The sequence below is a fragment of the Lepidochelys olivacea genome (assembly GCF_965140295.1).
Source record: "Lepidochelys olivacea isolate rLepOli2 genome assembly, chromosome: 19".
In the NCBI taxonomy this organism is placed as follows: Eukaryota; Metazoa; Chordata; order Testudines; family Cheloniidae; genus Lepidochelys; species Lepidochelys olivacea.
The window spans coordinates 74,780-100,637 of record NC_140429.1 but is presented as its reverse complement, the minus strand read 5'-3'; the positions used below and the strand labels follow the sequence as shown (position 1 = coordinate 100,637).

Here is a 25,858-nt window from a genome sequence, read left to right as displayed (position 1 = left end):
TTTTCTTCCTCTCTCTCCCCCTTTGTGCCTGTGCAGGTACTTCAGTCCCATTTTTTAATGTATTCTGTCTCCCTTTTTTAAATTAGAGCAGCATCCCAATGCCCTTGCTTTCTGTCACGTTGTTCCTCCTAAGTGCTGTTGCTTCCCCACCCTTTGTTCTGCAAGATTTCTCACTGCAACAAGCCAGCGACGGGAAGAGATGTTGATTCCCAGAACAGGGGAAATGGAAACATTTTCTTCCTTCACATTGGGGAAGACACTGTCAATGAAGGCAGAAACGCAGACTACTGGAATTATAGCTAAAGAAACTGCAGTTCCAGACAGAACCAGGGCAGCCACTTGCTCAGAAGCAATCCTATTAAGCCTGTAGAGTTGCTGGAGTTGTAGATTGAGGCTGAGTTTAACAAAAATATACTCCTGAATTATCTGACAGCAGCAAGAGAACTTCTGGAGCACGATATTAGCACAGCCCTAAGCTTTTTGTATATTTTAGAAGATAAGGGGTGATTTTATTTTCTTTGATACATTTATTGTGCCAAACTACATTTCACCATCTTTGATGATTAAATACCTGAGTATGGTCAAGCGCTCAATTACAATTCTTACAGCCTAAGGAAAGGGGGACAAGACTAGAGAGCAACAGAATTCTATGTGCAATTTGAGCTGTTTTAGACTTATCAACTCTTTTGAGTGAAAGTAAACAAACTGATTTAAGCAACACCTCTGTGCTGACAAACACGTTTTAGAAATATCTTGTCAAGTTTTTCCCTTTCTCATTAGTTAATATTAACTCAGAAGGTTAGCACACACAACAACTCACTCTACTTTATATTCCATCCCTGATTAAGATACAAAAAATTAAGGACACCCTCTCACGTAATTCTGTAAAAGCAGTCCTTATCTCTGGAAGCTGCATTTTAGAAATAAAAGTATTTCACACTGTTTACTGGGAAAAAGAAGAAAGCACTCTTTCTTCTTTATTGGACCTAATTACGTCCAGTTAATTTTGACAGTTAACTTTTTTGTGGATGCATTGTTTATCCTCTGACAAAGGAAGGTGCTAGTGATAAATTTGTCGTCATCTCTCACTTTATTTGTGCAACAAGGTAGAGAGATCAAAGGAGAGAGAGAGGTGAAAAACATCTCTCTGCTTGCACTGTTGAGAGACCAGCAAATGCACTGGAATGATGTCTGCTACCATGCTCCATTACTGGTTAGGTGGGCTGCTAATTCTGACAGTACACACACGTACACACACACACACCCACTGTAATACAGATGAAGGATTATGCTGTAGTGCTCTACTGATCCTGTCAAACCACTTACATGTTATTCTTCAGCATCAACTGCACCCCCACCCAGGTAACTACAATTCTATTGTCAACATACAGCCAAAATCGTATCGGGTGCATGTTTAGAAACTTACTAAGGAACCTGATCTAACCCATTGAATCCCTCCATCCCTGATTTGAATGAGCTTTGAAACAGACCCCTTTATAAAAATGGATGCTAGGTGCAACATCCCTGAAGTCATGAGACAAGGTACAATACGTATGCCAGATGAACACTTGCTGGGGTGAATGCATTTACTCATACACATTTTAAACAGTTCAGGGAAAAGGGGTTCTCTCCCCTGAATATGAGGAGTCAGGTAAACGCTTAATTTGCAGAAATCACTCAAGTCACAATTAAGTATATAGAACTTCATATATACACATTTTACAGTGGGCACTTGTGTACTCAACTGGTCCAGTGACTTTTGAACATACAAGCATTGGTACTAAGGGGAAAGAATTGAAGGGAACAGGGAAAGGGCTTACCACTCATTACATGACAGATAACTTCAAACTTTCATAGTGTATAACTATCAATAAATTAGATTAACGATTCACATATGCTGGTTTTCATACTATGGAAACTATTGAAAAGATCAAGGAGACACTCAGTATTTAAGTAGGTCTGAGGCAAAAAACAATATCATAAGCTATCTATTCTGGAGGGGTATCAATACAGGAAATGGTCAAACTGGCACTCTCGTGGTCATTTAGGTCAATGCCATTGGAAATCAATTTTCCATTCCTACATAGATTGTGCTCATCACCCCAGCCTTTAGAAATGGGATGAACTGTAGAAAATCCAAAGACTTCTGACATCAAAAGGTGAAGGATTTGGGTTTTTACCCCCAGGAAAGTAGCTTTGACAATTATAAAAATGTTACCCTAAGTGTTAGATATTATGCTAGATGTTTGTAAATTTACAGTTATTTATTTAAATCCCTCTCATCACTGGGACCGAGTAATCAATTCAAGGTTGAGAATGTTTTAGTTTAAGCCTCTTCTGATAAAAGCACAGTGAAAGGTGGTGGTTCTTGCCTTTAGCATTTTTCACCGTATTTGTAAAGAAGATATCTGAAACCTAGGAAGGTAACTGGTCTAGAACAAAGCTAGAGCTCAGTCTTAACTGGACCAGAACATATGAGAGCAGGCAAACCTTGGCCTTCCCTCTGTTTATCAAGATAAGGAATTTTCTGGGACATTCTGAAGAGCAATGCAAGTATAATCAAAGGAATTTTATGGAATGTTTGGGTTTTACTGAAGTTATAGACCACAGACCTTTACAAAGCAAAAAGCATGAATTTAAGGACGTTTCTACATAGTGTCCACACCACCAACTTCTTTGAAAGGCAAAAGGTTCAACTTAAACAAAACTGGGTATTTTACAGAACAACTAAAAATGAAGATGAGCAAGTCACTGCAGTATTCCACATTACACAATCATTTGTAAGTTCCACCAAAAGGGACATTTCTCCCATTTATATTATATCCAGACTCTTAAAATAGGACTTTGAACAGGAAAAGCCACCACGATCAGGCTAAAGCTGGTTTTCAGTTGACAATTCTAACTCCACTGAACTTCAAATGTTTTACAGTAGTTTCAGTTGTCCAACATCAGTTAACAGGCTGCTCTTCCAGAGTTAGTGTTGCTCTTCTCTTGTGGAACACACACCAGACTAAGACAGTATTCTTATCCTGTTCTATAAAATTAAACTTTGGAGTGAAGAGCTGGTAAAAGTTGGTCCAACCAGTTTTTAAATCTTCACCTAGACTGCATTTCTAGGTGTGCCATTGTGAGTCACTGCTTTCATGTTTGGGGTGGTTGCTTGATTGCAGGTTCTATGGGAGACAACACCTACTTCAAAGACTTCATGAATAGCTTTGCGAAAACAATGGAAGTTGTAGTCTATCAAACCTGTGGAGGGAAGGAAAAAAGGTTCCTCGGTTCAGTGTCTCTCTCAAATACCCAATGAAACTTAAATTAGCATAAAGTAATTCTGCTTAATTTATTAAGAGATTTCTGAGCAGTGAAAGACTCTATAAAAACCAAAGGAGTCAGAGGTAAGTTATTGTGCAGAATATTTAATGAAAAACAGTGCCAATCTTTATTTACGCTGTTTCACTTTTTAGGATGTAAAGGCATTTGTTAGGAATGTATAATAAAATATGCCAAAAACAGCAGATCATGACTGGGGGCTTGGCTACACTTATATTTTATAGCGCTCTAACTTGCTGGCTCAGGGGTGTGAAAAAATCACCCCCGAGCGCAGCAAGTCAGAGCGCTTTAAAGCACTGTTGTAAATAGGCTCCTAGAGCTGGGAGCCATGCTCCCAGCACTCAGAGCTAATCCCCTCATGGAGGTGGATTACCAGGAGCGCTGGGAGACCTCTCTCTCAGCGCTCGCACGTGACCACACTCGCCCTTCAAAACACTGTTGCAAGGTCACTACTTCAGCATTACTATTTGAAAAAAAATGTTAGCAGTGATTTTTAGAGACAGCTAATAAAAAGATCTTATATGTCAGAGTTTATAGACAGCCATAGAGGTGGGATAAATGAAGATGAACAGTGAAGAAAAAGGAATCATGTAAAATTAAATATGGCCAGGAACAATAGTAAAGCAGAACCTCAGTTACAAACAGACCGCTCAACCACACACTTCATTTGGGCCCAGAACTACGCAGTCAGGAATCAGCAGAGACCAAAAAAATAAAGGAAAAATTTAAAAAAGATTTGACAAGGTAAGGAAACTGTTTCTGTGCTTCTTTCATTTAAATTAAGAGGTTAAAAAGCAGCGTTTTTCTTCTGCATAGTAAAGTTTCAAAGCTGTATTAAGTCAATGTTCAGTTGTAAATGGCTGAAAGAACAACCATAATGTTTTGTTTAGAGTTACGAACATTTCAGAATTACAAACAACCTCCATTCCTGAGGTGTTCATAACTGAGGTTCTACTGTACACTACCATTCCATCCCTAACACTGCTTTTGAACTCCAATTCAGTAAATGATGTTATGAACACTGTTTAAATCTAAGTTCAGATCAAAAGGCCCAAACTGGAGTAAGAACAAAAAACCACTAAACTTCATAACTATTTTCTAGCATAAATACCCTTACATTATTATGAGTGAACATAAACAGAGGAAAAACAGCAATCGGAGCTACTATATGTTGCTTCAACTGATGTAGATGTTACAGAGGCAAATTACTCAGCCAAAGTTAGATTATCCAGCCCTTATATTAATGGGAGGATAGATCAGAATTAAAACTGTTTAATTTATTTCCACATACTGCAGAGAGAATGAGACGTCTTCACACTTCTCTCTTTTGGAAGAAGAAAAAAAAAGTTTACTCAAAGAATGGAAGAAATAAAGACATCCAAGGTTTAAGTCATCTTAAGGAAGCTAATGATGGTCAAGATACAAATAGTTTTTAATTAGACTTCTTCAGTTGCTTCATAAATCAACATAAGATCTTTTAAGTGATCAACTGCTTTTTTTTTTCTGGAAAAAGTTTTTTTAGTCAAAGTGCTTACCTTTGCGCTCAAAGCTTTCTTCTCTAAGTATGCAGACAAGTGCTAGAAACTTTGTCACTTCCTTTAAATATAGGACAGTTGTATTATTGAGTTTGATAATCGCCATCGACTCTTTATCGTAAGCACTTCCACTGCCATCTTCCTTTAAACTACAATAATGATACAAACAATGAACCATTCAATATACACTGACAATTTAGATCGCTTTTCAGAAAGAGAACACTTTGTGAATGCCCTACCCCACATGGCTGTATATCAGAATGAGACATGAGAAAAAGAGGAGAAACTCAGCAGCAAATACATTTAGCAAACCCTAATATTCTTATCTTAAACCAGATATGGGCACAAATTTTCCTTAAATGTCAAATCAGCAACATCAATCATACCTCCAATCAACTTCCAGTTAAGAGAGCAGGTTTGAAGCTAAGCATTTCATTTTACCTTTGCAGTAGGGAGATAGGATGATCATGTCTCCATATTTAAGGTTGCCATTTAGATCCATCAGCTACATGTAACTTTGGTTAGAACTAGTTTGATATCAAAATTCCTAGTTTCACTTAGTCAAAGAAAACTGGTCAAAATGCAAGTTCAAACATTAAAATATTGGATTTTGTTTCACTGATTCTTCTTGATCAAAGGCTGCTTGTTACTATCCTTTAAACATACCATTAGTTAAATCTTATACACAGGCTACATTTGAAGAAGTTGTGTTGTAATTAAACATATATAAGTGTGTGGTGACTATAGAAGAGAAATATAGAGAGGGGAGGTTAAGCTTTAAGACCATGGGTGGACATGCAGAATTATTTCACTGACTCACCCTGATAGTTAAAACCAGATGGGTCTCAGAACCAACAAGAGAAAAGGCTAAGTGTCCCTGCCTCTAGCTTTCTTGTCTCGGAGCCAAGAAGTCTCAGAGAAAAGTCCTAGGAAGAAACTGCTTGAGAGGAAATATAGGCAAGCATATATGGAGAACTGTTCACAAGTACAGCCCTGCCTCATGACTATTTCTTACATTTAAGCCATAGAATAAATGCATATCTCATGAAGGGGTGAAGAAAGGAGTTTGGACAAGACTACTGGAAGTGTGGTATGGGAGACAGCACAGGACTCCCCTTTGTCTGTTATGATTCCCCACCCCCAGCTTATAGGGCATAGGGTCCTTCTACAGTCAAAAGAGCTTCCTTCAGCTCAAGTAGTAGAGGCCTGTGCTTTGAACTGAAATACCAGGGTTTTAACCCTGTATTTGGGGAGGATTAAGGTTTGTTAATTTGTAGGAATGGATTCATTGCAGAATGACACTCAAATGTGTTTTCTTGTATTAAAAAAAATAAATAAATAAAAAAAAGACTGTAGGGTTTAGGTATTTAAAGGTTACACTCATGGAACTACTCATTAGCATCCATCACTACAGAGCTGCAACTACAATTCCATGATAAAGTTTAGTTTAACATCCTCCAGTTTATCCCTGGAAAAAAGTATTTTCAGCCATAAAATTGCATATTTGTAACACACCTTATACAGTTAGATCTTATAAAATCTAGAGTATAGGCCAACTTAAAACTACTTGTGGCTTTGTCATCACAACCTACTTATTTGGCATAGCAAAGCACACTTTAAAGAATCTTCTGAATATCAGGCCACGTAGTGCTAAGCACATCAACTTCACTAGAAATTGCTGGGTGTTTGATGCTTAGAACTCCTGAAAACCAGACCACTTATTTAGGAGTCTAAATATAGACTTAAAAATTAATGTTAGATCCTTGTTTCTGGAAGTCTTGTGCCTATATTATGGAAAGAGACGGTTAAGAGAAGATATTCAAGTATTTAGCTACCTTAAAATGGTAATTTAATCAGTTAAAGGAGCTGAAGTGGAGAAGGTGTAACATGTTGATACACTAGAATTATAATGAAGCCTGGATGTCAATTTAAAGGCAAATGATTAAGAAAGCTGCAGTTAAGTTTTAGTTGTGTGTACTTTTACCCCTTAGTGTTTAGCAACAGCATGTATGTACTCCAGAATATACTTCATTTGCTCTTCTCTGTTGAAAGTACTTAGAGTAGTGGTGTCCTCCACCTGGCCCACTCGCTGTATCTATATATGTGGCCTTACATGACAAATTCAGGTTCTACAATATCTCACTTTTAATTTAAAAGCAAGGAGTCTCTGGACCCCCACAGTTGCAAAGAAACACTTGTATCAAATTGGGGAGGTTAACTCATGCAAACACTATCTTCCTGGTTCTGGAATGACTGACTAAGAAAGTGAACACCCCTGCCCAACAGTTAGTCTTGTGTATTAACTTTTTAAGTCTATTGAAAACATTAAAGCAAGAATTAACTATTTTAACTGCTCCACAATTCAGTGGATGGAATGGGTAGGGAGTAGGAATCTGGAGTTCTGGCATGGAAGGAAATCCAAAGGGGAAAAAAAAAGAGAGAGAGAAAGGGAAAGAAAAAAAGAGGGGCAGAAGCAGTGGTCCTATTTGTGAGCCCATTTTCCCCATAAACGATGCTGAATGTAATAAGGTACTGAAAGAAATACTATATTCTACCTGATCTGCATAAAACTTCACATTGATATTGGAGGAAGATCCATCGAGGATTAACAATGTTATTTAATCCTAAATTTATATCTCACCCCTTGGGCTATAATTAAGAATGGAATTCAGCCTTCTCCATGAGTTTGACACCGTTGTGTGAGAGGGTATTTCCAAGCAGCTGTCAATACAGACTAAAGACATCCTATCCGTAGTTGCATTAAGGTCATATTCTGGTTGTGAGTCAAGAGAAGCTAAAGCACACACTGCAGCAGTATATGTGCCACCTCTGGAGGAAATACTTTTCTTATTGCTCTAGCAACCACCCTGAGGCAGTGCAACATCCATTAGATACCACTTAGATGTGAAGCTTAGACTAGGCTGCAGAGGAAACAGTGTTCAGTCTGCCTCCATCAGAAAGGTGTTAACGAAGGCTGAGCCTGACCTGCTCAAAAAAGTAACTTCCCCCAGGCAATGAGAACCTTTTGAATCAGTGTAGTTTCATTGCATTGTTAATTAATGCTCATTAGGAAAGTGCATAAGAACAGGAGTGGATGGTATAGAATTTGTAGGCTTTTGTACAGCTCTCATCATCAAGCATTACAGAAATTAAATGGATTTACACTCAACACTGAGGCAAAAAAATGTATATTCACATTTTAAAGTGGAAGCTGGGGCTTAGAGAAGTTAAGTGACTTGTGTAAGGTCAAAGAGAGCTGTGACAGACAGAAAAAGCTCTTATCTGCACAACCCAGTCCAGTTGCTGAACCAGAATACTATCTTTCCTCTCTAAATGGACCAGAGAAGAAGCTCTACAGCCCACCTCACCCTGTAGCTAAGGGGACTGACATGTTTGCATGAAGTTTGCCGCTCTCATCTAAGCCATTTTATAGAGCTTATCTTAAGCCAACTCTCTAAAAGGATTTGTCACTTACCCATATATACAAGACACATCAATCACTACATCGATCATGTCACAGCACAGCTCATATGACTGCATATCCACAGGGGAACTGTCTGTCGCAATGTAGATTTTGCTGACTACATCAAAGAGAAAGGCTTTTTCAATGCCTGAATTCTTCAAAAAGAAAGAATTGGAGATGCATGCTGAGTCATCAGAACATCTAAATTTTAAGTCTTACGTAGAATTCATAGTTTCACATTTTTAAGAGCAGGAAAAAACAAATTTCAATTACTCAAAAGGACCAAAATGGGATTAAGATTTGAACAGTTTCCATAGTCTCCAGAGATTCTGTACAGGGCACTGCATCAGCTTGGAAACCTTTTAGCAAAATGCAGCTAGCTAACTAAATTATCAATTTTGCATTTTAGCTGATGGGAAATTGTACTGAAATTTAGTCTTTATTAACCATAAAAACCTCATGAACTGATGGCAAGTGGGGGTTTTAAAATGTTGCCTTCTAAATTTTTTCAGTAGCTTATATAATGGCCGTTTACAGCAAATAATTCATTCATTCATTCAGAGTGGTAGCCTGTATCAGCAAAAGCAACGAGGAGTCCTTGTGGCATCTTAGAGACTAAAACTTATTTGGGCATAAGATGCATCTGATGAAATGGGTTCTAGCCCACAAAAGCTTATGCCCAAATAAATCTGTTAGTCTCTAAGGTGCCACAAGGACTCCTCATTGTTTTTGCTGATACAGACTAACACGACTACCACTCTGAATGAATGAATTATTTGCCGTAAACGGCCATTATATAAGCTACTGAAAAAATTTAGAAGGCAACATTTTAAAACCCCCACTCCCCATCAGTTCATGAGTTTTTATGGTTAATAAAGACTAAATTTCACTACAATTTCCCAAGGACCTAACTGACAATTACTTCTCTACCTTCTATAGAATTTTTCCTCTTCAACAAGATAGCTGCACATGTGCAAATGCCAATAAACTAGCTCTAGCCACTAAATGAATTCAGTAATGAAAGGTGAAGGACAAGTATTACTATGAACAAATTATATGCAGCGGTGTTGTGGTGTGTCAGTCCCAGGGTATCAGAGAGATAAGGTGAGAGAAGTAATCTCCTATTGGACCAACTTCTGTTGGCGAAAGAGACAAGCTTTTGAGCTACACAGAGCTCTTCTTCAGGTGAAGAAGTTATTTAGGCAGTGGCAAATACTTTCTATAGACCGGAGGCTACTCCTATACAGTTGACTTTCTCTGTAGGTAGCAATCACACCGTAAGTAGCCCAAATGATGTAGGGAATGGACATTCTGATGGGAAAGAGAGGGCAACTAAAATCAGCTACCATATTTGTGACTGCATGAAGAGTATCAGATATTACAGAAGTTATTATCAGAGGACACTGAAGCGATCACATGTCCCTAACGGTCACTTCTTTGAGAATATTCTGACTGGATGACCTAGGGTGCATATATGCATACTGAAAGTTCACCAAATGCCTACCACTGGCAGTAAATAGGTTCAAATGAGTGCAATATGGATTTCAGTCAGAATCTCTATTTATGAGCCAAAAGAAGCATTTATAGTAGCCTCTCCCCAGGTGGTTTGTATACCACATTTCGGGCACATATCCCGGACATCTCTCTGAAGACTATTCACTGGCCACTTCCATATTAAATTTATACTCCATGTTCTATTCCTCAAAGTGTTACACAGCTCTGTTCCAACCTACAGCTCCATTCTTATCCCTTTATCTGGCTAGGTTCTTACAGAGCCATATCAAGAGGATATCCAAGCACTTCCTTGTCTCCTGCTATACAGCATGAATAAGTGAGCACCCCCCCCACACACACACACCCCTCACTCATTTCTTTCTCAGGAGGGCTTTTTTAAAGTTGCCCCTATGATAACAAGGATCTCTTAATGTTTGCTGTACACAGTCCTCCTCATGCAAACCTTTCTGTTGTCTTTCCACTCTACTATTCTGCTTCCTCTCACCAGAGGTTATATTAAAAATAAATTTCAGTGTAATCAACAGAAAACAGCAACACTACCTCTAGCAAGTAATGCTCCCCATGAGCAGTTTTCCCTTCCCGACACTGTGCAATTATCTATAATTGACTAAAACCAGGTCTATACTATAAACTTTCACCAGCATAGTTATGTTAATGAGGAGTATAATGAGATGTGATTTGTGACTAACATAGCCGTGCCAGCAAAAACCCATAGTGTAGATGCAGTTATACCATCAGCGTGCTTTTGCTGGTACAGCTTATTTCACTGGCAAGGGTGCAAGAGGAGCCTGGAATATGCTAAATTTGCAAAAAGCACAATTTTGCCAGTATACACTACAGCATATATTTTAAAATAGTTTATTTTTAAGATAAGGTTAGTAACTAAAAGTAATAATATTTCACTTACTGATATAAAGATATTTAGTAGGTTTTCCAAGGTTGGCAGTTGTGGAATGAGTTTTTGTACGACCTTACTGAAGGCTTCAAATATTGAGTGGTCATAGATACTGGTCAAATAAAAGCTGTAGGTTTAAAAACAAAAAAATCCAATCTAAGAAAATGTAAATCAGTGCTGCAATAAATTGTCAAAGTTAAAAATCCTAACATTTGAACTCTATTGTTTTATCCAAGTTCTACTGGCACAATACCATTCTGCTGCTACAGAAATGAGGAGGCATTTACAGAGTTGTTGGAGTAAGCAAGGGATGATCTCCCACCAAAGCAAGCGAGCGAGAGATCTGGGCATGTTTTTCACATTACCTTTTGCTAGCAGTATTACAACCTCTGGCAGAGAGCTATTAAAAATGTGTTAAAAAGGCCCAGGCCATTCCCTTTCAGAGATTTAAATTTTATAAAAAACTTCCTGTTTTCTACCACTTCCACTTAGGTCATGTCTACACTGAGATAGTGTTAGAACCAGTGGCAATTTTTTAAAGATTTCCCCAGAGTAGAGATGGCCATAAAGAAAAACAGACATTGACCTCAATGTACTCAGACAGAATAATTTAAACAATTAAATATCAATAAGCAAACGACAGCCCATCAACCATGACTATATACCAGAGTTAGCGCTGACCTTGAGTAAAGAAAGAAAAAGTGAGTTACAGAGACACGAAAAGATGCTTTAATACTTGATAAAGCAAAGCTTGCAAGGTGCAATACAACATACATTTAAATTAGTAAGGAATTGGCAAGCAAAATAAAGCCAGGATCATGTATCACAAATTATATTTTCTTTATTGACAACTCATTTAATTAATAATGCTTAGTTCTATACTAGTGAATGTTCTATAGTATATTTTGTAAGACCGAAGTAGTCTGTGTAATATTAGTATCAAAGTGTGGACTAGTCCTCATTAAAGTCCCTCGTATTAAATCTGATGAGAAATTAAAGAAAAAAAGTCACTAGTTTCATGTATACAGTTGTGAGATTGTTACAGATCAAAATTTCTATCACTCACCTAAGATGAAGTTTTTCAAGCCCAGCATCTGCAAGATCATCATTGGCTCTCTGATGAATATCCCTTTGAGTTTCTATTTTATGGTCATCTGACAGACCATCAACTTTGTGAATAAAAACCTCAAAGTTCATTTCTGGATTGACTTTGTAGGCTTTAGAAACTGTAATGTGGAGTCTTGTTAAAGCTTCCATGTAGTCATCCTGTATATCAGTGTAGACAGAGGTTAATGTCACAGCTGCCAGCCAATTAACTGATCTTTCTTCGCTATCCCCCTTCTATTCCACTCTTTGCACACATACAAAAATAGTGAAATGAAAAAAAAGTTTCCACCTTTGAATAGAAGTGTGGCAGAAACAATCTAGTTTGGCAAAACAGAAATCCAGATATTAAGTTCTAAATCCTGTCCTGTCACCTTTAAAGAGGATTAGATCTCATTCATAACATAAATGCACTCACTTAAAAACAACAAAACAAAACAAAAAAAACACACCACCCAACAGGGATACAAACCCTACTCCTGGAGGAATTCTGCGCCACTGTGCATGTGCACAATTTATGTTCCCCCACAGATTTCTTTGCTTCCCCATAGAAAAATGACTTTCTGATGTGGGGAAGCAAAGAGAAGCCACAAGAGTGGTTATGCAACCCTCCACAGTAGTATGTTTCGGGTGTCCAGGGCAGCCAGCAGAGAGGCAAATCACTGTGGGGCACGGGGCGGGACTGGGGAAGACCTGGCTGGTGGCTCCTACCCTGTGCAGGGCTCAGCTGCTAGTCCCAGATGGATTGGGGAGGATGGGACTTCCTCTTCCCCTGCACAGCATCCAGGGCCATGTCAGACCCACCCCCAGATTTCTCCCCCAGCTGTAGGAATCTCTGCAAACTCCCCCACTCCCTGCGACCATTGCTCCTCAGCTACAGGGGGAGGGATCACTGTACAGCGAGCTGCTCCCCCCATCTGCCCAGTTCCTGTGCATCCAGACCCCCTCATACCCAGGCCTCCCGCCAAGCCTCATGCCCCCAGTCCCCCCCACCCCCATTCCCCCTCACCTGTACCACCTCAACAAGCCACCTGAACCTGGATCTCCACCCCATTGAGCCCAATTTCCCCAGCATCTAGACCCCACCCAGGACCCACCAACAAGCCCCTGTGCAGCCAGATCCCCCACACACACTCTGATCCCCCATTGAGCCACCTGCACCCAGACTGCCCCACACAGAACCCTCTCAACCGACAGCTGGATCCCCTCCACACTTGGATTCTGCCTTGCTGAGCCTGCCTGTCCAGACCTGGCAAGGAGGGGCAGGGCCCTGGGGTTTTTCTGGGGCAGGCCCAGTCCTTGCGCTGTCAGGGTTGGGTGCAGGCTCTCTGCTGAGTCTGTGTCCCGGGGGCAGCTGCACTATGATCTCCCACCTCTGTGAAGCCAGTGGTCTGTGCTCGCTCCCCAATGCCATGCTGGAGCCTCCACATTTATTTGACAAATAAAATTTGCAGAACTTTAAAATATTGTGCGCAGAATTTTTAGGCGCAGAAGGCACCCATGAGTAAAACCCTCAAGCTCAAGGGTGTCAGCCAAACACTAAGAACTAAGACAGAGGATACTGGACTATATAGACTCTCTGCTTTGATCTTGCACAATAATTCTTATGTCCATTAAAGCAGCCAAGCTATGAAATGTAATGGGCCAGTAACAAAGTAAATTCAGGTTTTTAAAAAAAAAAAAAAAAGAAAGAAAGAAAGAGATTGGTTCTAGCCAGTATTAGGTTTTTAAACAGTCATCTCCGTCTCAAATAGCAAGAAAACTCCCCAGCATTATTAGCTATTAATATCTACCTGGGCGTCAATAACATATATCAGTGCCCCTGTGCCTCTGAAAATCATCTCATAATCAAATGTTGGGTCAAAAAAGTCCATTTGTCCAGGAAAGTCCCATATCTGGAAATTCACAAAGGAACTGTTGGATATATCATCTTTGTAAATCTTGTTGGTACTCTCCAAAAACAGGGTCTCATTGGGAGACATTTTATGAAACACCACCTGTTAAAAGGAAAAAGTGAAGACTGATTGGCTTTTGAAGATTTGACAAAAATCTAGTTAAGAATGCTGCTTTTTTCTCTCAGAATGAACAGATAAAGTAATAATGACCAGAGGATAAAGCCACACAATCAGCATGCAACTTGCCAATAAAATACAAGTCTCAGAATGGAAGAAAAATGGGAAAAAGTTTTTTAAAAAAAAAACACATAGCAAACATTTGCAAAAAGAAAAGGAGTACTTGTGGCACCTTAGAGACTAACCAATTTATTAGAGCATAAGCATCTGAGGAAGTGAGCTGTAGCTCACGAAAGCTTATGCTCTAATAAATTGGTTAGTCTCTAAGGTGCCACAAGTACTCCTTTTCTTTTTGCGAATACAGACTAACACGGCTGTTACTCTGAAACATAGCAAACATTGTTTATTTTATCTGATGAAGGAAATTAACCTAAAGTTAAGTTGCACTAAATAGTTTTTCAATTACGTGGATTTTACAAGACTGAATTATCCCATCCCCCAGTCAACAAAAGACAAGTTGCTTTTTTTCCCATTGTACTAGCGTAATACAGTACCTCCAGGTCATCTGTGTACTGCCACAATAACTGTAAGTGGGAAGCTATAACCAGTGTTGTGGCTGTGGCCATGTAATATTACAAGTCTTTGGTTCCGGAAGTGTTCACACTTTTCATTTCAGTGGGATAATTAAAACTTGGGCTCCTTAACTAAATGTGTTACTACCACTCCAGGATGAACTTTACAAAGTCAGAAACAACCTGTTCTAAAGCTGTGATAAAAGTTAAGAAAATTTTAACAGATTTCCCAGTTTTAGAGACCCCAAAAATCACAAGAACTGTAGTTAGTCTAACTGAAAGAGTGAGGACAATAATACCACAACAAATCATTTGCTCTTCTTACTGACAGATTTGAGAAAAGCTGACCCCATTCCCTTCAAGAATAAGTGTAGAACAAACATCTGAAAGAGAAGGGGGCAATTTTCAAGTTGCAGTTACTGAACAACATAGCGGCAGCACTAGTAGTAATTATTTATGCTATGGTAGTCCTCAAAGACCCCCCCAACTGGTATTGGAGTCCCAAATATAGTTAGTGCTGTATGAACTGAAAAGAAACAGTCCCTGCCCGAAGATAGCCTACAGTTAAAGTCTGCAGCTCTAGTAGCACAAATTATACGCCACGACTGCATGCTCTACCCCACAAGTCATTTATAACTGAACAATTAAGTGGCTTAATAGTTAAGTAAAGGAAAAAGAATGTGATTTATATAGCACCTTTTGCAAGAGTCAAGATTCTTTGAATGAGCTTCACCCATCTCCAAAAATGAGCCATCTCTGGGGCAGAATACAGCAACCACTGTAACAGAACCAGTACCACAACACAATAGCTTCAGGACAAGTTAAGAACAGCATATTTAATTGCTAATTGCTGAAATTGAGGTGGATACAAGTAATTACTCAAGTTAAGATCGGAACAACAGAGACTTGGTGGGATAACTCACATGACTGGAGTACTGTCATGGATGGTTATAAACTGTTCAGGAAGGACAGGCAGGGCAGAAAAGGTGGGGGAGTAGCACTGTATGTAAGGGAGCAGTATGACTGCTCAGAGCTCCGGTACGAAACTGCAGAAAAACCTGAGTGTCTCTGGATTAAGTTTAGAAGTGTGTGCAACAAGAGTGATGTAGTGGTGGGAGTCTGCTATAGACCACCGGACCAGGGGGATGAGGTGGATGAGGCTTTCTTCCGGCAGCTCACGGAAGCTACTAGATCGCATGCCCTGATTCTCATGGGTGACTTTAATTTTCCTGATATCTGCTGGGAGAGCAATACAGCGGTGCATAGACAATCCAGGAAGTTTTTGGAAAGCGTAGGGGACAATTTCCTGGCGCAAGTGCTAGAGGAGCCAACTAGGGGGGGCGCTTTTCTTGACCTGCTGCTCGCAAACCGGGTAGAATTAGTGGGGGAAGCAAAAGTGGATGGGAATCTGGGAGGCAGTGACCATGAGTTGGTTGAGTTCAGGATCCTGACACAGGGAAGAAAGGTAAGCAGCAGGATACGGACCCTGGACTTCAGGAAAGCAGACTTCGACTTCCTCAGGGAACGGATGGCCAGGATCCCCTGGGGGACTAACTTGAAGGGGAAAGGAGTCCAGGAGAGCTGGCTGTATTTCAAGGAATCCCTGTTGAGGTTACAGGGACAAACCATCCCGATGAGTCGAAAGAATAGTAAATATGGCAGGCGACCAGCTTGGCTTAATGGTGAAATCCTAGCGGATCTTAAACATAAAAAAGAAGCTTACAAGAAGTGGAAGGTTGGACATATGACCAGGGAAGAGTATAAAAATATTGCTCGGGCATGTAGGAATGTTATCAGGAGGGCCAAATCACACCTGGAGCTGCAGCTAGCCAGAGATGTCAAGAGTAACAAGAAGGGTTTCTTCAGGTATGTTGGCAACAAGAAGAAAGCCAAGGAATGTGTGGGCCCCTTACTGAATGAGGGAGGCAACCTAGTGACAGAGGATGTGGAAAAAGCTAATGTACTCAATGCTTTTTTTGCCTCTGTTTTCACTAACAAGGTCAGCTCCCAGACTGCTGCGCTGGGCATCACAAAATGCGGAAGAGATGGCCAGCCCTCTGTAGAGATAGAGGCGGTTAGGGACTATTTAGAAAAGCTGGACGTGCACAAGTCCATGGGGCCGGACGAGTTGCATCCGAGAGTGCTGAAGGAATTGGTGGCTGTGATTGCAGAGCCACTGGCCATTATCTTTGAAAACTCGTGGCGAACGGGGGAAGTCCCGGATGACTGGAAAAAGGCTAATGTAGTGCCAATCTTTAAAAAAGGGAAGAAGGAAGATCCTGGGAACTACAGGCCAGTCAGCCTCACCTCAGTCCCTGGAAAAATCATGGAGCAGGTCCTCAAAGAATCAATCCTGAAGCACTTGCATGAGAGGAAAGTGATCAGGAACAGCCAGCATGGATTCACCAAGGGAAGGTCATGCCTGACTAATCTAATCGCCTTTTATGATGAGATTACTGGTTCTGTGGATGAAGGGAAAGCAGTGGATGTATTGTTTCTTGACTTTAGCAAAGCTTTTGACACGGTCTCCCATAGTATTCTTGTCAGCAAGTTAAGGAAGTATGGGCTGGATGAATGCACTATAAGGTGGGTAGAAAGCTGGCTAGATTGTCGGGCTCAACGGGTAGTGATCAATGGCTCCATGTCTAGTTGGCAGCCGGTATCAAGTGGAGTGCCCCAAGGGTCGGTCCTGGGGCCGGTTTTGTTCAATATCTTCATAAATGATCTGGAGGATGGTGTGGATTGCACTCTCAGCAAATTTGCGGATGATACTAAACTGGGAGGAGTGGTAGATACGCTGGAGGGCAGGGATAGGATACAGAAGGACCTAGACCAATTGGAAGATTGGGCCAAAAGGAATCTGATGAGGTTCAATAAGGATAAGTGCAGGGTCCTGCACTTAGGACGGAAGAACCCAATGCACAGCTACAGACTAGGGACCGAATGGCTAGGCAGCAGTTCTGCGGAAAAGGACCTAGGGGTGACAGTGGACGAGAAGCTGGATATGAGTCAGCAGTGTGCCCTTGTTGCCAAGAAGGCCAATGGCATTTTGGGATGTATAAGTAGGGGCATAGCGAGCAGATCGAGGGATGTGATCGTTCCCCTCTATTCGACATTGGTGAGGCCTCATCTGGAGTACTGCGTCCAGTTTTGGGCCCCACACTTCAAGAAGGATGTGGATAAATTGGAGAGAGTCCAGCGAAGGGCAACAAAAATGATTAGGGGACTGGAACACATGAGTTATGAGGAGAGGCTGAGGGAGCTGGGATTGTTTAGCCTGCAGAAGAGAAGAATGAGGGGGGATTTGATAGCGGCTTTCAACTACCTGAAAGGGGGTTCCAAAGAGGATGGCTCTAGACTGTTCTCAATGGTAGCAGATGACAGAACGAGGAGTAATGGTCTCAAGTTGCAGTGGGGGAGGTTTAGATTGGATATTGTGAAAAAGTTTTTCCTAAGAGGGTGGTGAAACACTGGAATGCATTACCTAGGGAGGTGGTAGAATCTCCTTCCTTAGAGGTTTTTAAGGTCAGGCTTGACAAAGCCCTGGCTGGGATGATTTAACTGGGAATTGGTCCTGCTTTGAGCAGGGGGTTGGACTAGATGACCTTCTGGGGTCCCTTCCAACCCTGATATTCTATGATTCTAAGTTTGGATATCATTGAGATTAAAGCCTGCTCTTTCAAAAACAGCCAGGAGATCCTTAAATACCAAGAGCAGACAGGGCCAAACCTCAGACTTGAAAGGTAGCATTTTATCAGCATGGTGCCCCACACAGACAAGGTAAGGGTGTTGGTTCAGGGCTGACCTAGAAATCTGGTTCTGGAATGGAGCAGACATCTAAAAAAAAAGCTGGTGCCACAGAAGTACCATCATCTACTAGAACAGGGAACTTTCAGTCAGAAGACGTGAATTCTATTCCTACCACTGATTTGACATGTGACACTAGACAAGCCACCTAAACCCTAACTCATTTTACTCAATTCTGGTATAACAGTAATTATCCAAATATTCAAAGTGTGGCAAGAATTTTGAAAAAAAAAAAAATGTACATTGTAACAAAGTGGAAAGTTACATAATTCTATCATTAGATTTCTGCAATCTTGAGCTAATCTCTCTCAAAACAGACATTTTTGTGGGATTTCAGCTTGAGATTTCAAAACAGAATATGAAAACAGACCCCTTTCAGTATTAGATACTGACCAGAACTAGAAAATTTAAAGTTACTATTCCAAGATAGGAACTCACGGACACAACAAAATTTGCAAAAAGCAAGGCCTGGTCTACACTACAGAGTTAGGTCAACATAAGGCAGCTTACATCAACCTAACTCTAAAGCGTCTATACAACAACAACAACATTACTGCTGCCAATATAAGTTGCCTATGACACCAACTTAATAATTTCATCTTCATGACACGAGTAGCGCTTAGGTCAAGGTAGTTAAGGCAAATGAGCGTCTGTGTAGATACTGCGTTACTTACATCGCCTGTTGGCTGTCAGTTCACGGCTGGAGGAGCCTCACCGCCCTGTGCTCTCAGCCCCCCCACATTACCCCACTTAAATCAGTGCAAACACTGCTTGAAAGGATGCACACCACTGGCCAAAGGAGGGTAGTATGGACATGAAAAAACACAGTGATTACTGCGGTGGCTATATATCAACTAACTAAGGTCGACTTAATTTTGTAGTCGAGACAAACCCCAAGATTACTCTGGTTAATTGAGTCTGGAGAAAACTGACAGGCTTGAGAGGGACCTGACAACAGTGACCTAGCAACATGAAAGCAGTTTAAATTCATTGTTAATAAATGCAAATCAATGCAAAGGAATCATCTGAATGACTTACACACCTTACCGGGCTTCAAGTTAACAACTCAGGAAAAGAGACTTGGGTATCATTGTGGGCAGTTCAACAAAGATTTGACAGATGTGCATCACCAGTCAAAATGCAGCAAACAGATGGACAACAAGAATGACTCAGACAACTAAAACTTAGGAAAACTTTCATATGAAGAGACGTTTCAGAGTAGCAGCCATGTTAGTCAGTATTCGCAAAAAGAAAAGGAGTACTTGTGGCACCTTAGAGACTAACAAATATATTTGAGCATAAGCTTTCATGAGCTACAGCTCACTTCATCGGATGCATTTAGTGGAAAATTCAGTGGGGAGATTTATATACATAGAGATCATACACACTGAAACGAGAGTGATCACTTAAGGTGAGATATTACCTGCAGGAGAGCGGGGGAGAGGGGTGGGAGGAAAACCTTTTGCAGTGATAATCAAGGTGGGCCATTTCCAGCAGTTGACAAGAACGTCTGAGGAATGGCGGGTGGGGGAATAAACATGGGGAAATAGTTTTACTTTGTGTAATGACCCATCCACTCCCAGTCTCTATTCAAGCCTAAGTTAATTGTATCCAGTTTGCAAATTAATTCCAATTCAGTAGTCTCTCGTTGGAGTCTGTTTTTGAAGTATTTTGTTGAAGAATTGCCACTTCTAGGTCTGTAATCAAGTGACCAAAGAGACTGAAGTGTTCTCCAACTGGTTTTTGAATGTTATACTTCCTGACGTCCGATTTGTGTCCATTTATTCTTTTACGTAGAGACTGTCCAGTTTGACCAATGTACATGGCAGAGGGGCATTGTTGGCACATGATGGCATACATCACATTGCTAGATGTGCAGGTGAACGAGCCTCTGATAGTGCGGCTGATGTGATTAGGCCCTCTGATGGTGTCCCCTGAATAGATATGTGGACACAGTTGGCAATGGGCTTTGTTGCAAGGATAGGTTCCTGGGTTAGTGGTTCTGTTATGTAGTTGCTGGTGAGTATTTGCTTCAGGTTGCGGGGCTGTCTGTAAGCAAGGACTGGCCTGTCTCCCAAGATCTGTGAGAGTGATGGGTTGTCCTTCAGGATAGGTTGTAGATCCTTGATGATGCATTGGAGAGGTTTTAGTTGGGGGCTGAAGGTGATGGCTAGTGGCATTCTGTTATTTTCTTTGTTGGGCCTGTACTGTAGTAGGTGACTTCTGGGTACTCTTCTGGCTCTGTTAATCTGTTTCTTCACTTCAGCAGGTGGGTACTGTAGTTGTAAGAATGCTTGATAGAGATCTTGTAGGTGTTTGTTTCTGTCTAAGGGGTTGGAGCTAATGCAGTTGTATCGTAGAGCTTGGCTGTAGACAATGGATTGTGTGGTGTGGTATGAAGAGATGGGAACTGTTTAGAGTTAAGATGAGGAAGAGGACACACAACAATGGTAAACAAGGTAAATAATGTCAGGCAAAGCAAGCTGAATAGCAATGCCTGATAGTTTTCATAAAAAGAAAAAGAAAAAGGGGGATATTCAATTAATTGATCAAAACAAATAATTTCACACAGTTCACAATTTACCTGTGTCACTCACCACAACAAGATACTGAAAGGTCCAAGTACTTAGTAGGGTTCACAAACAGATTGAATGGTTATACAAACAACAAGAATCTCCAGTTATAATAGATTCTTTCCAAAATGCTTTAATTTTTGCTATCTAAACTTTCAGGGCATCTTCCAAGTATTGGAGATTAGGACAAAAAGATTTTCTTGTGGATAGGTTATTCCATAACTGCCTACTTGCATCTTCCTCAAAAGCATTACATATCAGCCACTGTTAGATACAGGCACTAGACTGTGCTGACCCCGGTATGATAAGGTATGGCAACTCCTATCAAGAAAACTATCATTGAGCCACAGCCAACAGGAAGAGCAGCACTAGATATATATTTGGACTAGATATTCCATTCATTAGGGAATCCTAATAGCTATAAGCAATGCTCCAAAGCATATGGTTGTCCACAATTTCATGGAGTCCAGAGCTGGCTTTTGTCTATTGATTCTTACTGCGCTTCTCAGCAACCATCCACAACTTTTTCTTCTAGTTTCTTGGGCCCCCTTGTACCACAACACAGAGTTTGAAAAATCCACTTGCCCACAACGAGTAGGAATCTTTTCCAAGCAACAGTCATTAGTTTGTCTACAATCTGTGGAAGGCCCCTGCTGGCAATGCTACCCCACACCAGCAGAGGGCTCTGCATATGCGTGAGCCCCTGCGGTGGTTTTCAAACCTTTTTTCTGGGGACCCATTTGAAGAAAACTGTTGATGCCCACAACCCAACGGAGCTGGGGATGAGGGGTTTGGTGTGTGGGAGGGGGCTCTGGGCTAGGTCAGGGAGTGCGGTGCAGGAGGGGGTCAGGGTTCCGAACAGGGGGTGCAGGATCTGGGCTGGAGCCAGGAACGGGGGGTTTGGGGTGCAGGAAGCTGTTTCAGGTCGGGGGCGCCTCATGGCTGAGGCAGAGGATTGGGGCACAGACTTACCTCCAGCAGCTCCTCCTCAGTGGTTCAGCCAGGGCGCAGAGGCAGGCTTCCCCCGTCCTGGCACTGCGGACCATGCTGTGCCCCGGAAGCGGCCAGCAGCAGGTCCGGCTCCTAGGCAGAGGTGCACAAGCTGCTCCGGACAGCTCTCGTCTGCAGGCACTGCCTTAGGTCCCATTGGCCGGTTCCCAGCCAATTGGAGTACGGAGCCGATGCTCGGGTCAGGGTCAGCGCATGGAGCCCTGTGGCCCCCATGCCAGCAGCTTCCAGGGCACAGCGTTGGAACAGTTAGGCACTAGCTTGCCTTCACTGGGCAGCACCACCGATAGGACTTGTAAAGTCCCGGTCAGCGGTGCTGATAAGAGTGACCCAGTGCCTTACATGCTGCAACCTAGTACTGGGTCACAACCCCAACTTTGAAAAACACTGTCAGAAGGCTTATTAGGTCCTTCCATATACAGCACTTGGCTGGATGGGGTGGTATTGGGGGATTCCCAGTACAAGAGTCCTCTGCTAGGATGGCAGGTAGAGACCTTCACTGGTCTTCAAGCAGTTCAGCTCCATGTTTCCTGTTTTTGACCAGGCTAGGAGCCGCAAGCAGAGAACTGTATGGGGGACAAATGACCTCCCACTCCAGCAGAGAGCAGCACTGGGTGAGGCCCAGCATGAACTAACATTATTGCCAGACTCAAGCATTCAAAAGTCATGAGTCAAGCCCCCCAGAAATCATGAGATTAGTTTAATCCTGAGATTTAAAATAATACATTTGGAGGAATTTTTAATCTGCCTTTTGGATTTATTATCTTTAGGTTTCACATTTTCCAGTATTTCTCCACAGTCGTGAGAGCCAGAAACTTTTGTTAAAAACTGAAGTTACCTCCAAGTCCAGGGCTTTAAACAAGTAAGTACCAAAAGACTCATGACAATAAAATTGAGAGTGTTTACGTATCTGGTGATGGCAGCATTATTTTGGAGCTCCGAGCTGAGTCTACGTCCAACTGAGGTTATCATCATCATCGGCGATCCCTCAATTCAAGGATGATCTGTACCACAGATTTACATATGGGTCCTGAGATGACTCAGGAGTCCGATCCTGGAACCAGAGAACCACCCACAGTAGGTACAGACATTTCCTGGTGGGTCAGCTGCCTGCTGAAAGAAAGTTCTTTTTTCCTTCCTGCTCTCTTTTTCAGCTTTGAGGGCTGCCTGACAGAGAACGTGGCACCATTGAGAATGGTTGGTGGCTTGCTCTTCCCAGCTTCTGATGTCCACATCAGTTTTCTTGAGATGCAATTTCAGTGAGTCTTGTAGCGTTTTCTTTGACCACCATGGGATCTCTGACCATGGGCGAGTTGAAAGTAGAGGACTTGTTTTGGGAAGTGAGAGTCTGGCATGGGCACGCAATGTCAAGACTAGCAGAGTTGGTGCATGAGGTCATACGACCCAAGCACTTGAGATGGAGGAGAAAGGGAATAAACCCAGGAGACTAGGCAGAAGGAAGGGTGGTCCACCAGACCACTGAATTTCATGCTGTTGGGAAGGCTTGGCCCTTTGGCTAACAGACGTTGAGAACGGTTAACAAGTCTTAACCAGAAAGATTAGGTTATTGCTCAGATTGCTACTGCCGTGGCAATGCTCTACACTGCGATACTCTGACACATCTTTACATAGGGGGTCACAGAAAAGGGCTTAGCAAGGAGAGCTATGTGTAGACTCTGAAGAGCTGCAGACAAGTATTGAGGATCACTGTCACACCGTTCCATTTTTCTAAACTTAGATTTCTACTGTGAAGCTCAACACAATGACCTTGATGGGCAGAATGCCCTAGCAACCCTATGAAGCCTAACAGCAAGTCTAACACACTGTTGCCATTTGTTAATGCATTCACCATCCAAAACTGTCCATCTTTCTCTTTGTCTCAAAGAAGTAAATCATCCAGAAGATCTAATTATACTTTTGCACCCACAGATAATGAAATCTGAGTAGCTCCCAAAAAATGTTTAAAAAACTAAAGGCTTGTCTGAACTGGCAATTTTAACAACAACAATGCAGATTCATCACACTGGTGTGGCTTACCCTATTTTTAAATCAACATGTAGATAAAAATCTCAGAAACATCTGCCTGTTTCATTTCCTGAGGCACACCTTGGTTTTGGGGAGAAGACACCTGTGCATCAGAAATAAAAAAGGCTGAAGCCCAAACTCAACGTGAAGCATACATCTCTGCAGACAGAGAATACATTTTTTAGGAAATAAGAACCTTTTTGTTCAATTTCTCTATATGCTGCTACTTTAAAAAGAAGAAGTTGCCTACTAACACGTACAAAGTGGAGAGAAGTTCTCATCAGAAACAAGCCACATAGACGGTTCAAGACAGTGCAGGTGGCATTTACCCTCCCCCAGCCCGGGAGACAAGGAGCCAGTGCCACTCTCCCCGCCGCTGGGCTACCGGCCTGCTAAATAGTTAGTTAAAAGGGAATGGCCCCCTGCCCTAGACAGCTTACCACACAATTTACTGAGAAAATAGGGAAACAGAAAGACCAAGCAAGCTCAGGGCCCATTTCAATGAATAAAGGCAACTACACTGGAAGCGCCTATATAACCGGTGTCAAGGCCTGAACTGCAGCTCAGAGAAATGTTCTTCTCAAGATTCGGGTGCCTCATTTATGGGGGGTGGGTGGGGGGGAGGAGGAGAGAGATAAAGGAAGACGAGAGTCGAAGTGCAGGTACAAATAGAGCGGCTACATCTTAGCCCCTGCACCCCTTAGCCACCCCCTGGGGCCCTCTACCCACGAACAGCCCCCGTACACTCCCGCTCCCCACAAAACCCCCCACACCTACAGGCCTCACCTTCTGGATAGACGATTTCCCGCTGCGCCGCAGTCCCATGAGTAGAATACGGGGCTTGGAATCCGCACCACCCGGGCCGCCCCCAGCCACACCCGGGACACCACTGCTTCCACCAGGGCCGGAGCCCCCCTCCAGTTCCGCCTCCTCCTCTTCTCCGTAGCCGAAGTCCTTGGGGAACGAATCAGACGCGCCAAAGCTTCCCCCGATTAAAGCCGGCTCCTCAGTCCCCCCGACCGGGCCCGGCCCCCCAAACTGCAGCGCCATCCCCACAGGCCGCCCGCTCCAGCGCTGCCTACCCCGCAAACCCTCGCTTTCGCTCCGCCTAGGGCGGGATGGAAGGAACCCCCAACTCCTACCGCGTTAACGCAACCTAACATGCCTCCGCGCCGATTGGCCTAACCTGACAACCGTGAGTTTTGATTGGCTGGGCCCCGCAGGGTAGGCTTACTCGGATCAGGTGATGAGTCACCTGATTATACCGCTACACGTGACAGAGGGAGTCGGGCGGGGCCATGTAGCTGGGATTCCATTCCTCGGGGCGGGGTGGGACGCCCCACGGAGATGGACCAGTCCCTGCAAGGGAGGAGGCGGTGCCTGGGTCGGGGCCAGATGTGTGTTCCCCTCACGGCTGCGATGGGTGCATCAAAAACCCGGAGCCTGGCCCACCGGACCAGCAGGGGCGGGGAATCTAAGCGCGGAGCCCGAGACTGCTTCCCGCTGCTCGGGAAGGATGGGAGGGTTGTGATAACTGCCAACTTGGGGAGCTAGAGTGGTACAAGGTACAACACTCCTTCCGTACTCCACCTGACAATCCCCCATACCAGGAGACCTGCTACCTGAACACCTCTGCTCCCTCCACAACCTACCTCATGAACAGTGAACAAAATCACCCTATTAATGTAGAAGTGGCTTAACTTTATGTATGTGAATTAGGGTTGCCAACCCTCTAAGATTGTCCTGGTGTCTCCCTAACTTAAAGATTAATGCTTAATTAAAGATTGCCATGTGATGAAATCTCCAGGAATTTATCCAAAGTTGGCAACCTTACAGTGAATACCAGCAATCTCACAGCTCTGATTTACAGACAGCCAACCTAAATAATTTGTCAGCCAGAAAAAAGTGATAGTAGGTGTGGTAAAGGGATGACAATCCTGGCCTATAATAGGGTGTAGCCCTGGAGACTGCCAGAATTTATCACCTTAAACTTCATCCATTCCTCACTTCTTGTCCCTT

The 25,858-nt window shown here is 42.5% G+C and overlaps 1 protein-coding gene across 1 annotated transcript; it reads right to left on the bottom strand.

Moving 5' to 3' along the window:
• Positions 1-1,572: 1,572 nt before the first annotated feature.
• Positions 1,573-25,005, bottom strand: RRAGC (Ras related GTP binding C). The gene is made up of 7 exons (XM_084652565.1): positions 24,626-25,005; positions 13,636-13,839; positions 11,805-12,004; positions 10,751-10,865; positions 8,341-8,483; positions 4,866-5,014; positions 1,573-3,249 (listed from the first exon to the last, which is right to left on the bottom strand). Exons 1-7 carry the CDS (start codon positions 24,887-24,889, stop codon positions 3,101-3,103), a joined length of 1,224 nt encoding a protein of 407 aa, XP_084508691.1. The 5' UTR covers positions 24,890-25,005; the 3' UTR covers positions 1,573-3,100.
• Between the last annotated feature and the right edge of the window lie 853 nt (positions 25,006-25,858).

What these genes read in the sequence shown, in the direction of transcription:
- RRAGC (XM_084652565.1), bottom strand. Translation starts at nt 24,889, where the DNA reads ATGGCGCTGCAGTTTGGGGGGCCGGGCCCGGTCGGGGGGACTGAGGAG. An exon ending in CTTGAAAAACTTCATCTTAG is followed by an intron (nt 10,866 to 11,804) that starts GTGAGTGATAGA and finishes TTAAACCTACAG; the next exon opens with CTTTTATTTGACCAGTATCT. An exon ending in AGAAAGCTTTGAGCGCAAAG is followed by an intron (nt 3,250 to 4,865) that starts GTAAGCACTTTG and finishes TTCCCTCCACAG; the next exon opens with GTTTGATAGACTACAACTTC.